The sequence below is a fragment of the Arvicanthis niloticus genome, chromosome 8 (genome assembly GCF_011762505.2).
Source record: "Arvicanthis niloticus isolate mArvNil1 chromosome 8, mArvNil1.pat.X, whole genome shotgun sequence".
NCBI classification, from domain to species: Eukaryota; Metazoa; Chordata; class Mammalia; order Rodentia; family Muridae; genus Arvicanthis; species Arvicanthis niloticus.
In genome coordinates, this window is record NC_047665.1 from 48,466,141 (window position 1) to 48,482,453 (window position 16,313).

Here is a 16,313-nt window from a genome sequence, read left to right on the forward strand (position 1 = left end):
TGTTATTTATGAGACTTACTAAAGCAATAACATCCAGAACTGGGAGAGCTTAGGGGTAAGATGCTAGGAACTGTATTATAAAATTCTGCATTTTAACCATGTGTGAGTCCAAGAAAATTAAAGAGCAAACACCATGAAGACAGTGAGAGTACTTCAGTAGCAGGCGTAGGCATGGTCTAGGCAGCAATGACAGGGTCAAGGCTCTGCTTTCTGGTTCCCAGTCTTTTCCCGTGGCTTCCCTTAAAATCACAGAGGTTTCACTTCAGCCATCTTTGTTCTGGGTTAGGAGCTAAGGTTCTTAGGCTGTGCACCAAGGTAAGGTATCAAGGTAACGTGGAAACATTAGGTCATAAACTAAGTCCAAGCTTGGCTTGAAGACAAGGCAAGACTCATTATATACACTGACTCTCCTTCTCAAGTCTTTGGTTTTCAAGTAATGATAGGGCTGGGCTGAATTTTAGACCTTCATCAGAGGTTGGTGAAAGAAGGGGAGTGAGCTATCTGAGCCCCTTTATAGGGTACCTGTGACTCAGTGTTCATCTCTGCTCCTGGGTGTACATGCACAATACTAGTTGGACTAGTAGGATATAGACTTAAAGACATTCATGCCATACATATTTTGAAGAAAGAAGAGGACATGGATTTGAGAAGAGGATGGTGTGTGTGTGTGTTTGTGTATGTGAGTGTTGTAACTCCAAAAGAGTTTGCATAAGTGATAGGTACTGTGAAAGTTGATTGCATTCATGTATAAAATCCTCTTGATATTTTTATTTGTTATAATTGGTTATGTATGTATGTATATTGTTACTGTATTATTTTAAACTGGCAGCACCTGATCTGTCTTGTGTTATGGAGCTGCCATGTTCCCATGTTCCCATGTTCCCGACTAGGCTAGGCCTGAGGTCATGAGCAGCGGTGGGGTGGGTACTCTCCCTGCTGCTCGGCTCAGGTCATCAGAGACACCGGCCCTGCCACCCATGAGTCGCCAGCATGGGAGATGTCTCTGCCAATCTTCTATGCTGTCTCCACAAGGTTGGGCTGAGCCCAGACCATCCTGCCATCCATGCAGTACCCAGTAGAAATGAGACTCTAATGGTTAAAGATTATCCAATAGCTTTATATATTTGGTAATGCTCAAATCACCAAGATGCCTACACAATTAGAAGTGTTAACCAATTAACTAACCTAGGGATAAGTTGTTTCCCAGGACTTCTCTCCATACATGTGTGGCTCTCTATCGCTCCTACTTCTCTCCTCCCTTAGCTCCTCCTCTTCCTTCTCCTCTTCCTCTCCTTACTCCTCCCACATTAGCTCCTCCCAAAATACCGAGTTTAGTGCAATGGGAAATATACCACTACAGTATGTGTGTGTGTGTGTGTGTGTGTGTGTGTGTATGTATGTATGTATGTATGTATGTATGTATATATGTATGTATACACACATATTCTTTAGATGATTAGATTGATTTAGTTCTTTCTGTGTGAGGAAGCTTTTTATTAGAATTTTGTAACTGATGATGTTTGTTAAAAAAGAAAGAAAGAGGAAAAGAAAGCACCAGAGAAGAGTTCCTTTTTGTGCAGGAAAGATTCTCCTTTCTACTGGTAGAAAACTTTACACACATTAGGATATTTTGTGAAGGCTTGATAAGAAACAGAAGGTGTTTTATCACTGATATTGCCTGTGATAAATACAGTATGTAAAGGAATAATTTAAACCACTAGAGTTTATGGATGATCTGAGATTTTCCTAAATGTGAAGAGCACAGCTGCATTGAAAAAACAAAAGTAATTGGAATTAAGTTCCTGAGATGGCAAGGGGGCACCTGGACAGCCACAGCAAGGGAAGATAGGTTCTCAAGTGACAGCATCACCCTGTTTACTGACCTTAGTGGCCAGTCATGGCCTGGCCTGTGTCAGGATCCCCGCAGACACAGGGAAATCTGATAAGACCTGCTTTCCTGAGAAGAGTCCCCAGTGGCATAAGAAATCACTGAAAGTTAGGAATCGTAGTAGGTCTGTGCCAGCATTTTGTGTTTTTCCTAATGTACATTGTAATTGTTATTTAATTTTAAGACCTGGCCAGCCTGGAACTTGCCATATAGACCTAGATGCCTTCAATGACAAAGAGATCTGCCTGCCTCTGCCTCCCTGGTGCTAGTGTTGAAGGCATGAACCACCATGTCTAGTATTCTTTTTCTTTTTTCTTTATATGTGTGTAAGCCATAGGTGTTCAGGTTCTTGTGGAGGCCAGAAAGGGCCATTGGAGTCCCTAGAGTTGGAGTTATTGGGAGTTGTGAGTAACCTGGTGTGGATCAAGGAAAAAGAGCAAGTGCCCTCAACTTCTGAGCCATCTCTCCAGCCTTGCAATTATTACTTATTGTCTTCTTTGGGGAGGGATGTGACTTTGTCTCCTCAGCTGGAAAGGGAGCTCTTCAATGTCTGCAAGCTTGCTTGTGCTCTTCACACTGTCTGTGCACAGTGCTTAATGTGTTCTACACAGCAATGTCTGATAAGTAAGTGAATATTATTGAGATATGAAATAGTTCCTTGGGAGCTGTTAAAGGTATGAGTTATATTTGTTAGACTTTGACGTATTAACAACCTAGAGAAATCAGTAGCTCTCAAGTGAGCATTTGTTTCTGGCTCAAGTTCTATGGGTCATGGGTCCACTATTGCTCTTCCAGCCTGACAGCTGAGGAAGAAAACAGTGGAGGGAGGCCTTTCTGGATGAGCAGGTCCTTCTTTTCATGAGGTTATGCCATGGTTCTGCTTGTAATGCTAGTGTCTTCTTCCACTGTCTATATGATTTAAATTCAGTAGGATGTGGACATATCCAAGAAATCATGTGCAATAGCAGAAATGAGGTGTTAGGTATTACCTGGTCGTGTGATTTAAGAGAAGCACAGTAAGCTGACCTAAGGGCCCAGGCTGACATAGATAAGGTCACTGCCATCAGAGATGCTACGTATGGCACTGGAGGGAGGGATCTGGGAGACTCACAACTAGTCAAAGTGAAGAGAATATGGGACTGTGGAGTGCTCAGCCCCCAGATGAGACATCTTTATTACCCCTCCCCCAAGTTTCAGGGAACCCTCTGGAAGAGGGAGTAGAAGGACTATAAGAGCCGAAGATCAGGGCGGATTGTAGCAAAGCATGGCCTTCTAGGTATGACTGAGTCCCTGCACTTACAAATGCCCAGCAGCTGCTGAGGCCATCTGTATATGACCTGCATGAGATTAGGCCAATCAACATTTTAGAATGGACTGGCAGGGCCTCCCAAAGCCCATAATAGAGTTAATGACAGTTGGTGGCTACTGGGAAAAGGAGCGTCAGTTTAATTTATTTAAGTGTGTGGTCTCTAGTAGGCCTATTGCACCCCAGTGGATGCCCTCACACCCGTGAATGTATGAAATTATCAAAGAAGAAAATAATAATAACAATAAAAGAGTTCAGGAAGTTACCCTTTTGTTTTGCTAAGAGGACAAAGCCATTTGCATTTCTTGTTTCATGAGCTGCACGCATGTACCCTGTAGGAACACGGGTAGATCTGGTGGCAGGGTCTGTGCAGTATGCCTGAGGATAGGCATCAGTGGGATGAGAGCTCTGTTTACCCATTTCTCACCCGTGGGGCTCATAGTGCAGAGATAGTGGCACTATGGCCCAAGGAAAAGCCTTTTTACCCCCCTCCCCTTCATGCTACCTTGTTATAAAAGGAAAGGCAGGATTGCCCCACCCCAAGAATTCTCAAACATTGGGGAATCCCAGGCTCAGGCTGAAACACCCATATCTAAAAAGATGCTTACAGTCTTACTACCAGGGAGGATGAAGAAAGTTCTAGATGAACTTAGGATTGACACATTCAGCTTAAATCCTCTAAGCAAGAAGACGTGTAGGCCAACTAGAAATGATTTGCAAATACTGTGAAGCCACTAAACGTCAGAAGGCTAAAGGATGTCGGGGGCCTGCTCCCTTAACTCTTCCCCTCCTCCCTTCTACAGATCTGTTGATATCTTAGAGCTGACAGAGCAGGAGGAGTTGCTGCAGTTTCACTATCACACCCTCCGCCTCTACTCTGCTGTCTGTGCCCTTGGGAATCACCGGGTTGCTCACGCGCTGTGCAGCCACGTGGACGAACCTCAGCTGCTCTATGCCATTGAGAACAAGTACATGCCTGGCTTGCTGCGAGCTGGCTACTATGACCTGCTGATTGATATCCACCTCAGCTCCTATGCCACCGCCAGGCTCATGATGAACAACGAGTTCATCGTCCCCATGACTGAGGAGACGAAGAGCATCACCCTCTTCCCGGATGAGAACAAGAAACATGGCCTTCCGGGAATAGGCCTCAGCACCTCGCTCCGGCCTCGGATGCGCTTCTCCTCTCCTAGTTTCGTGAGCATTAGCAACGACTGTTATCAGTACAGTCCTGAGTTTCCACTGGACATCCTCAAGGCCAAGACCATCCAGATGCTTACAGAAGCGGTGAAGGAGGGCAGCCTTCATGCACGGGATCCTGTGGGTGGGACCACGGAGTTCCTCTTTGTGCCCCTCATCAAGCTGTTCTACACCCTACTCATCATGGGCATCTTTCACAATGAGGATTTGAAACATATCCTGCAGTTGATCGAGCCCAGTGTGTTTAAGGAAGCCGCCGCTCCAGAGGAGGAAGGAGGTGCCCCAGAGAAGGACATCAGTATAGAAGACTCCAAGCTAGAAGGCGAAGAAGAAGCCAAAGGGGGCAAAAGGCTCAAGGAAGGCTTGCTCCAGATGAAACTCCCGGAGCCCGTTAAACTACAGGTAACTGCGGGAAAAGTGGAGGGACTTTCAGAATTGCTAAGTGTTAAAGTAGTAAAACCCACCTGGCTTCCTTTCTCTCTTGTATTTCTCTTTATAAATATATTTCCTACTCTTAACCTTCACAGTTCACTACCCATTCATTTGTGTGTCTCCCCATGTTTCTTCATAAGCATTTCACCCCCCTCCCCCACTCCGTGATAGTTGTGTGAATTTGAGGCACAATCGTCCCCTTTCCTCAGACCTCCTCTGTTGTTCATGTTAGAACATGCACATATCCCTCCCCTTAGAAAGCAAGAGTGATCTTTTCCAACATGTCTGTAAGGAGTCTAGCCATTGCCTGGCTCTGTGTTCGCCAAGGTTTATGGGGTTTGCTTAATTCATGCCTCTTCAATGGTTTAGTCTGACATTTGAGTCACTGGCATTAGTTCACTGGCATTGGTTCATTGGCATTAGTTCATCTGTATTTAGTTTTGCTCACCGGCTCAGTAAGCAGCAATGGAAGTTGTATTTGGACCATGTGCTTGGTATAGAGAGAGGGAAACAAGTATGAATTCTGCCTTCCAGAAGTGCACAGTCTCCAGGGAAATGTGTACCTGAGCACGAATTTCTTTTTAATGTCATTGCCAAAGATGAATCACTAGAAGAAAGATCTTTTTGGAGTTCTGTTAGAGGGAGAAGAGTCTTTGTAGGTGGTGATTTTTCAGCTGACGTCAGGTAGAGAAGCCAAGGTTCCACAGGGGCAACCAGGGGGATATGGTAGAGGGCCCGGGAGCTTTATACACACAGCAGACGGCACAGCACAGGGCCTGAGGCTGGAGAGGCCAGGTGCTTACTCCAAGGAAAGCAGAGCAGGTGAGATAAACATAGCAGCCCAGAGTCTGTTTCTTCAGCAAGCAATCAGACTTGTCCAGACCCAAGGGCATAGTGCCCTCATGGCACCCTGTTCTTTGACAAAAGACTTGGAGAGTGAGGAAGAGAAGAAAAGATTACGAGTTGAAATGATCATACTACTTTGACATGCAGGATTTTTTAAAAAGTTTTCTTTTGGACTACTGTGTATTTGCTGCAAAGGGTGTTAAGTGTAGTTGTGATTTTTTTTTTCTAAATTAGACTCTTTTATAGGCAGCTTACTTTATAAAATACTTAGTTTTGTTTACATGTATGTAACTATGTGGGGGTATAGACCTGTGAGAACAGGTACCACAAAAGCCATAGTAGGGCATCAGACACCCTAGAGCTGGAGTTAGGAAGTTGTTAGCCCCTTGGCGTGGGTGCTGAGAACTTGACTCAAGGCCTCTGGAAGAGCAACCTTGTTGTTCTCTTAACTCTGAACCATCTCTTCAGCCCTGGAGTTTTTATGCATTTTTTTTCATGTGTTGCTTGGAATTTCACCCAAGGTCTCATACTTCTTGGGCAAGTATTCTACCACAGAGCTACATCTCCAGACCTTTCACAGACACATTTATCAGCAAACATTTCTCAACAAATACTCTACCAGTTAAAATTTATTTGGTTTTCTATAGGAAATCACCAAGCTAGTCACTTAAGCAGTGAGCTTTCACCTCATAAGCAGCTTGTATATGACCACCACATTCTGATACTTCTGGCCCTGGATCAGGGATTCAGTGATGTCTAAGCTCAGCAATGTTTACTCTGTGTTCTTTTTCCTAATGGTACATTATCACACCCTTCCTCCAACAATTGAGCTATAACCCAATTAAATGCATTTTGAAAGAAGGGATTCTATTTTTCAACTAATCATAAAAATCCTCCCAGAAGATCCCTCTGTTAACCCTTCCTTATTTATCCACCGGCTTCTCTGCCTGTGCTACCACAGAGGACTTCTGAATGATTACCTCCTCCAGAGGCATGTATTTACTATGCTGGCTTGTACATGTTAGCTTTATTCAATAAGACTAAAGACATTTTCTGCTTGTCAAGTGCTAGGATTCTGTGTTTTAGAGATAATGGGAAGCTAAGAACATTTAACACTGGTTATGACTTGATATACATTAAATATTAATGCTATGTCTTTTAAAATCTCTTCTCAGATGTGCCTCTTGCTTCAGTACCTCTGCGACTGCCAGGTTCGGCACCGGATCGAAGCCATTGTAGCCTTCTCAGATGACTTCGTAGCTAAACTCCAAGACAATCAACGGTTCAGGTATAATGAAGTCATGCAAGCCTTAAACATGTCTGCTGCACTCACTGCCAGGAAAACCAAGGAGTTCCGGTCACCACCACAGGAGCAGGTACCAGAGTGGAATTGAAGAGTTTCTTTCTCATTTTGGAGTTTTAGAGCAGTCAGGATCTGTGCATTACAAAACTGCATGAGAAGTTATGAGTGGCTTCTTCTTTTCAGTTCTGTTGAAATTAGCTATATTCATTTGGTCAATAGTCTCAGTTTCACCAAAAGAATTTACCTGGTCACAATAATCTATTACTAATTATTTAATGAGATATTGTTAAATAAGATTTGATAAATAAGTAACTAATCACTAAAAGGTATCAGGTCAACTAGAGTTGGTTCAAGGAAGTTAGGATGGCACAACTGGAGGTTCTGCAAACAGTGACAATATCCAACCATAGAAGGTTCAACTTTCACTCACCTGGGTCACTTTAAATAATAGAAATCCCCACTCCAGGAGCAGACACTAGGTTCACTTCACTTTGGCACTCTTGTAGAAGAAAGGGCCAGGACCACAAGGCCCTTTTTCTAAGTCTTCCATTGGCTAGAGTCAGAGAACACTAGCTAACACGGGAGTTTGAGTATGATTCAGAGCTCACGGCATCACACTGAAAATGTTCATATTTGAGTTAAAAATCTCTCCTTTGACCAACAGCCAGAAAAGGTCTAAGTGAACAAAGAAAATACCAACACTGAGACTGCAGCTTTTACTATCATGACGAAGCTATGCTCACTAAACTTCTCTAGAATAGGAAAAATAGATCTTAGCAAAGAAGAAAAGGCCAAAGAAGAACCTGGGACATTTTAGATAACAACAACAACAGCAGCAGCAAACAACAACAAAAACCAAAACCACAATAGCTAGTAAGAAAGGTGGGCTGGAGGAAACAATGGAGAAGGCTGACATGGCATTTTAATTTGGAAGAGAGTAATGCAGAAGAATCCTCAGAGGAAAAGAGAGAAGAGAGACAAGGATCTCAACATGATATTGAGCTGCAAAGGAGGAGCAATAAGCAAACTGAAAAAAAAGGTCACTGAAGAAAATATCAAATTCTCTAAAGTGGCTCTCATCCTTCCTAAAGCTGCAGCCATTGAATTTAGTCCCTCATGTTGTAGTGACCCCTAATCACACAATCATGCCATTTCTACTTCATAGCTAAGTTTGTTACTGTTAGGAGCTGTAACATAAATATCAGATATGTAGGATATGTGGTATTTGTGGATGGGTCATTTGACACCCAAAGGGGTTGTGACCCACAGGTTGAGAACTGTGCTTCTAACTGATATGCAACTAGAGATTCGAGAAGCCAGTGAAGCTCTCAACAGGGAAATACAAAGGATTTCACACCAATGTACATTATAGATGAATTTCTGAAAATCACAGCCAAGGAAAAATTTTGAAGGAAACGAAGTCTTGTATGCAGAGGGAAGATAAGTCTGAGTAGCAGTAGGTTGTTTTCAGAGAAGATGTGACCAGCATGAGGTGGAAGGTCCATCCCCACCACTGAAAGAAAACCTGTCAGCTCAGAGTTTTGCAGGCTGTGCAAAAGGCCTTTTAACAGAAAGCGAGCATTGAGACACTTAAAATAAATAGAAGAGGCTGGAAAGATGATCCAGAAGTTAAATCTGCCTCCTCCTCTTCAGGAAAACTCAAGTTTGGTTCAAAGCTTCCACAAGCAGTGGCTCACAACCACCTGTAACTCTGGCTTCAGTGGATATCTCTCTCACACACACACAGACACACACACACAGACACAGACACACACATACAGACACACACACTTAAATACAATAAAATGTGTAGTAGTTAGGGAATCTTGGACATGCTATTTAAAAAAAATCTAAAGATTGTTTTTTAACAGAAAGAAAAAATGACAGGAGAGAATAGGGAAAGGAAAATGAAAAAGCAAAACAAAACACTATAAAGTGTTAGGCCTACATACGTAAATGAGAATACATTTTCTTACCTCTTAGCTTTATCCAAATATTGTTTAGGGGTTAAGTAGACATTATACAACTCTCTTTTGCTGTTCTAACTGGGTGTGTAGAAAATTTAAGATGACTGAATTGTAAATAGAGATTAGAGGGACATGGGTAGAGATAAGACTTTAGAATTCTTCCCAACTGAAGAAATGCTGGTACCAGCAGCTAAGTTATACATAAAGGCATGTGCAATCTCTCTGTGTTATGACTCCTAAGAGCATATGAATCTGTAATTATCTCAAATCTGTAATAAAAGGACATTATAAACTAAAAACATTTTCAAAAGAAAAATATAGGAGGACATCAAAGCCCTCTTATCTTAGTTTGTGAATTTAATATTATTGGTACTGAAATTTAAGCAAATGGAAAGAAGAGTCCCGAGTTTGAATGAAACATGAGTATCAGCATCAGCATAGCTATTGTGTGGCTTTCCTATTGTATTTAGACCTTTTCTTCTCTTTGAATTGGTATCCTTCTCAAAAGCTTTCTTTAAAATATGCAAAAGCACCAGTGTTAGAACACAATGGGTGTGTGGAGCATAATCAATTGTGCAGAATATAATCAAATACTTCAAAAAGATTTTTATGTTTACAGACGTATGTAGGAGAGTATATGCTTTGTGTGTGTAGGTGACACCTTGAAGCCAGAAGAAGGTGTCAGATCCCCTGGAGGAAAGTTACAGGAAGTTATACGTTACCTGATATGGGCACTGGGAACTAAACTGGTGTCCTTTGGAAGAACAGAAAGCATTCTTAGCTATCTAGCCCCTAAAAACACCTGTTATTAAGGATTATAATGTGTATGAGTCTAACATTTAGTAGACCTGAAGAGGATTCTACATGATTATAACTATTTTCCATCTTCGAACACTCAGGAGAAATTGACTTCTCTTGTGATATTGGTTGGATTGAATGACTTCTTTTGTGATGTTGGTTGGATTGAATGATAGACAACAATGGCTTTTCACTTACCGAGGGGAGTAATTTGTACACATGAGAAATGTGATTTTGAATCTCCTGAGTTCAAATTAATCTTTCTCTCCTCCCTCATTGGTCCTCCCTTATTGTTTCCTTCTTCCAGATTAATATGCTTCTCAATTTTAAGGATGAGAAAAGTGAGTGCCCCTGCCCTGAAGAAATCCGAGACCAACTCTTAGATTTCCATGAGGATCTGATGACTCACTGTGGTAAACTTGTTGTTCTGACAATCTCTGTTGCTGTGTCCAGTACCATGACCAAGGGCAATTTTGGAGAGGAAAATACTTGTTTGGCTTTGGCTTACACTTCTAGGTCACAGTCCATCAATGAGGAAGTCAGGGCCAAAATCTAAGCAAGAACCTAAAGAAACTGTGGAGGAAATGCTGCTTGCTGGCTCTTTTTATATTTAGCTAGGTTTCCAACACGTCCCAGCACTACCCTCACAGGGAATAGTAACACCCATAGTGGGATGTACACTTCTCTATCAATTGACAATCAAAAACGTGTCTCACAGGCATGCCCACAAACTAACTTGATAAGGAAATTACTCAGTTTAATAACAATAATCAAAAAAATAGAGGCCTGTATTTCTTTATGAAATGATGTGATGAAGGTTTGAGTTTCGATGAAAGAAAATTAATTTGTAATGTTTCCAGTGATGTAGATAGATAAACAGATATAAGTAAAGAACTAACCAGCTAGAATATATATATATATATATATATATATATATATATATATATATAATATTCATATAATATTACATGAATGACAGATGTAGCACCAGTCAGTTTATACTTATCTTATTCTAGAAGAGATTAAGAATATCACACTGCATATTAATTTTATGAATGAAAGCTCATTTGCCTATATATTATGCTATCTATATTCTATATAATATCAATAAATTATACCCCAAATAGCAGAATTATTGCTGTCAGTACAAAACATTCCCTGGCTTAGGACATCTAGTTATGCCTTTTCTCTCTACCTCTCAGTGAAAACACTGAGATACTTGGCAGAGAGGAGTATAGTAGTCCTATGAATTTTAGACATGTAGGATACAGTTCAGGCAAACTATTCAAAGTCTTTGATGTTGCAAAGGTCAGGCAAAGAGCAGAATCGATTTTGACTCCTGATGGTGCCTTTTCGTTCTCCATTCAATGTGAATGTGCCCCAATTGTCAATGATCCTGGAATAATAAGAAGTGGGGGAAAGAGGAAAGGGGGGAGATATGCTGAGAAGTGAGTCATATTTGAGTGCCTTGGAGAGAGATGGAGAGAGAGTCTAATAGGTGCTGCCAGGTGTTTAGGACCTTGCTGGAAGCTGAAAACAGAAAAGCTGGAGAGCCTAAGTTCCCAACCATGTATGTACTGTTTTCAAAAAGTTTCTTTTTCTGCTCCCCCTTGCTGTTAATGCCAGGAATTGAACTGGATGAAGATGGATCCCTAGATGGAAGCAATGACTTAACAATCAGAGGACGGCTGCTGTCCTTGGTAGAAAAGGTGACCTACCTGAAGAAGAAACAAGCTGAAAAACCAATTGCAAGTGACTCCAGAAAGTCCTGTAAGCATTTGAAAGGGTCCTGGTCTAGTGCCCAGTGATATTTATTGATCCTGAGAATAAACACCCATTCAGTAGGTGGTCCCATCTTTCAAGGAGCAGCTTCTTAAGTCAATGTTTGTAGAACCCAGAAGTAGATGGTAGCATCAGCTGTACTCATAGGACCAGTGTGAGAGGTAGCTGCATTGTGGAGGGTATGAGCACCCTGCATATCTGACATTTTAGGTGTTTGGTCACAGACTATCCAGATGAAGCATAGCTTGGGAGATAACTCAGTAAAATATTTGCAGTGTAAGCATGAAGATCAGAGTTTGTATACCTAACATCTGTGAAGAAAGCTGCAGTAAACACCTATAATCCCAGTGTTGTGAAGGCAAAGACAGGGGATCCTTGGGGCTGGCTTTCTATCTAGTCTATCTGAAGTATTTAGCTTCAAGCTTTTGAGAGACCCTGACTCAAAAGGAAAAGCAGAGAACTCTCCAGGAAGACATTGACATAAGTCTCTAGCCTCCGACCATGTTTATATTCATGTATATACATGTAGACAAATGTAAACAGACACATACACACAAAAAATTATAAAAGGAGTAAGTTAGATTTGTAGGTAAACAATCTACACAATTTTTAAATGATTATATAAAATTATACCATTCCTCTTAAGGCTAAATGAATATCTGTACCTATGATTATATTTGGTTCTGAAGTCGTTTCTAAGTTTCAGAAACCACTTCTAAACATTTAGAGCCATCTCTGGTTAATTGTATACTATTTGATCAAGAAAATGGCTGCCAGTCCTTGAAACCAAATAAGCCAGCCCTGCTGGACTCTGAGTTCTTCAGAAATATACTTTAATTCTGAAGGGGTCGTGGAGCAGAGCCATTGGATCTCAATTCTTATCTCTGCATTTCTAAGATCCTACCAATTTTAAGATACAGTACTGGTTTCAAAAAGGTTCCTTCTAGAAAAAAGTAAAAATCTTATTCATAAAAATTATCGTTTAGAGACACAACAAAATTTGAGGTAGGCTACCTTCAGGCAGTGTTCTAAATTCCTAGCCAGGCACATTTGCTAGTGTATCTAAGGCTTTTGCCTGTTATCATGACAATGAGATTTTGAGACACTTGGGAAGATACTGACATTTGTTTGCACTATTTCTGTTTGGATATATTTGGTAGATTGTTTTTTTCCTTAAATGAGATACAGGCACAACATAGATAGCTTCTTTTGAGAACCAGCTGATATATTAATGACAGAAATTGAGCCTCACTGAACCTCAGCCACATCTACCCTACCTAACTTACATGCCTCTATTTTACTTAAAGACGTTTGGAAATTTCTATTACTTTAAAAGAGACTGTGTTGCACACTGTGCCAGAGATAGCTATGTTTGCCTGATGCGACTTTCTCAGTTTAGTTAAAACTGAACAATCAAATCCCTTCAGAGGCATTTTAAGTGTCAAATTAAGATTCAAATTTAAGTTAAACCATATTGATGTCATAATCCATGCTGCAGACAACTTAATTGAGGAGCTAGCTGAATAACCATGCATAACCTCGAGTTTTCCACAATGGGTCGTAGGAGCTGGAGTGGCATCAGACCTTCTGGGAGGAAAGTCAGAGAAAAAAATCTCAATGAAAGTAAAAGTTTGGGTTCCTTGTGCTGTTTGACAGATTTGTGGGCTCTTAACAGTAGTTGTTATTCCTCTGCTCTTCTGATAAAAATACCTTGGAGAAAAGCTAAGAAAAGGTATATTTGACCTAACAATTCTCATGGCATAAAGTCCATCATGGTAAGGAAGCTTGGATGAGGAGTAGGAGGCTATTGACATATTTCATTAATCACAGGAAGCAGGGCCAGGTTATAAAACTCAAAACCGGTCCCCAGTGACGTACTTCCTCTAACAAGGCTCCATCTCTTGAAGAGTCCATAACCTTCCAAAAACTGTACCACCCACTGGAAACAAAGTGTTCAAATTCTTGAGCCTATGAGAGACATTTCTCATTTGAACCATAACAGCTTGTAACTTTGAAAGAACTCATCTTAATTATAAAAATATTATTTAGTCAGAAGAGCTTATTTTTTTTATCCTTAATAAACTACTCATGATCTCTCTGGAAAGAATAATAATATTTAAATAACATTTATCAAGAATATTTCAAGTGTTCTTAAAATGTCTTAGCTCTTGTGATGCCAATTTGAAGCTCTGAGGTTCTGGAGTTAAAATGTATGACGTGTGTTCTTTTACTGCTTGACACAAACCGGCCATGCAGCCAGCCTCCAACAACTTATCTCTGAGACTATGGTGCGGTGGGCTCAGGAATCAGTCATCGAGGACCCTGAGTTGGTGAGGGCCATGTTTGTTCTGCTGCATCGGCAGTATGACGGCATTGGGGGGCTCGTCCGAGCACTGCCGAAGACCTACACTATCAACGGTGTCTCTGTGGAGGACACCATCAATCTGCTTGCGTCGCTTGGTCAGATCCGATCTCTGCTGAGCGTGAGGATGGGCAAAGAAGAGGAGAAGCTGATGATCCGTGGATTAGGGTAAATATGTAGCTGTAGCCGTCTTTCTCTTGTGCATGTCTTCTCAAGTTTGTAATGCCAGGAGGATACTGATACCGTAACTCTGACTGGATTATGGGATTATGTCAAGTATTTCTTACTAGAGACTAAGCTTATAAACAAAATCAGAAAGTTGCTCGCTGTGTCATGGGCAACCTGGCGGAGGGGAGTTATCCCTGAAGAAAACTGGCTCTTGATTACCCAGTAGTAATTTATTGCATGGAGCTTCTCAGGTAGGGTTCTGGCCTTGTGAGCTTTCTCCCACACTGGATATAGTCTTACGCAGGTCTTGTACAGACAATCATGGCTTTTGAGAGCCCATGGGTACAGTTACCCCTGTGGTAAGATATTTTGCACAGGATAGACTGACATAAATCTTTCACATTGAACAATATGTTAAAAAACTGGTAAGCAGCAAAAGTTGACTAATATGACAGATGAAGATGCTAATATAGTGTTGGTACACAGCAACTAGGTTACTTTTTAGCCCTTCAATAATGCACAGTTATATATTATAAAAACACGTTAAATCTGTGACACTGGCAGATGATCATACCACTTACCAGCAGGATGTAATGAGAAAGCTGTCTCCACCCATTGGATGCTGGGAAAAGGTGTTGTGGCCTGAGCTACCCCACGTTGGGTGTCAAAAATGTTGCGGGCTGCTCTAGCCCATGTTTGGGGGCCAAAATGTCTGGGACTGCTCTATCAATGTTGGAACCTGCACTGCCAAAAGCCTTGGGGGCTAAACTGTTAGAGCCTGCACTGCCCCAAGCTGCTCCAGTCCGCGGGTCGGGGTTCAGCAAGAGAGTGAGGACAGATGTGGAGGAATGGAGATGTGTGTTCTCTTACTGCTTGACACAACTCCAAGTTGTACTGAACTCTTCTGTCTGCCTCTCGCCTTTTATATGTCTCACTTCTAAGCCCCACCCTTAAGTCACACCTTTAAGTCACACCCTTAGGTCTTATCTCTAAATCTGATCTCTAAGTCACGCCCTTAAGTCTCGGCTCTAAATCACACCTTTAAGTCTCACACACCCAAGGGAAAATCCTGGGTATCTAAAACAAGATGTTATCAGAGTGTGCTCAGCTGTTGCAGGCTATTGTAATCAAATCTTTTGTCAGCGTATATGGCTCAAGATGGCTGCAAGGATGATAGCTGCCTTCTGTCGGCTCCCCACAAAAAGGAGGACTGAAGGAACCAAGTTCTGATGATTCAACATCATGAGTTTATATTTCATGAACATTAGGGGTTAGCATTGATGCCCCATCTTTAGGAGTGAGAGTAAAGCCAACCATGTTTTCAGCCAGTGATCACAGAAAGGTATTCTAAAGTTAGGGTTCTAATTTAAGAAATTCAAATCAAATAGTAACATCACCACCACCACCACTACCACCACCACCACCACCACCACCACCACCATCAACAACAATGTAGATTATATGTTGTTCGAGAGAAAAATGTAGAAAAACTGTAGAGATCTAGAATATTCAGTAGTAGAAGACAATGAAAGAATATTCACAGAAAATTACAATTAGGGCCAGGCATGGAAACACACCTTTAATTCTAGCACTTGGGAGGCAGAGGCAGGTGGATATCTGTGAATTTGAGGTCAGCCTGGTCTACATAATGAGATGCCATCTCAAACAAAAACAAATAGAATATAATTAGATAAATATCAGAAAGGTTGAGCTCAAAAATGTCATGGCCACATGAGTAAAATAGAAGACAAAGAAATAACTAACCTTGGGGCTAGAGAGATGTCTTAGTGGTTACATATACTTGCTGTTCTTGTATGGGACTCAGGTTGGGTTCTCAGCTTCAGTATCTGGAAGCTCACAACTGCCTTGTAACTCCTAGTGATCTGAGGTCCTTTACTGGCCCCCATGGGCCCTGCATCCAAAGTGTACACCCACACACATAATACTTACACACAATGAATGAGAAAAAGACCACCTTTTGTTTCTCTTATATGAAACTAAAACACAATCTGGAAAACTTAAATGGATCATTAAAGATGACATCATTATCACTTATATAGGTGTTCATCTCACAGAACAATACTGTGTATTGCTCATGAACCGGTTAATATTTAAATTTATAAAAATGGACTGGAAGATTATATGTCACATTCACCATAGTAGGTACACATTGAAAATATAAAAGTGCTAATATGATATGTTACAAGACAGAAAAGTCTATGCCAATAAGCAAACATCATGTTCTCTGGGTTTTGCCTATA

At 41.2% G+C, this 16,313-nt stretch overlaps 1 protein-coding gene across 1 annotated transcript in view; it reads left to right on the forward strand.

The window, feature by feature from the left end:
- Ryr2 (ryanodine receptor 2) overlaps positions 1–16,313 on the forward strand; it is a 566,557-nt gene that overhangs the window by 373,373 nt on the left and 176,871 nt on the right. Inside the window, exons 37-41 of the mRNA XM_076939363.1 lie at positions 3,998–4,796; positions 6,848–7,048; positions 10,048–10,153; positions 11,367–11,510; positions 13,779–14,052. Coding sequence (XP_076795478.1) covers positions 3,998–4,796; positions 6,848–7,048; positions 10,048–10,153; positions 11,367–11,510; positions 13,779–14,052 — 1,524 coding nt within the window. The remainder of the gene's footprint in view (positions 1–3,997; positions 4,797–6,847; positions 7,049–10,047; positions 10,154–11,366; positions 11,511–13,778; positions 14,053–16,313) is intronic.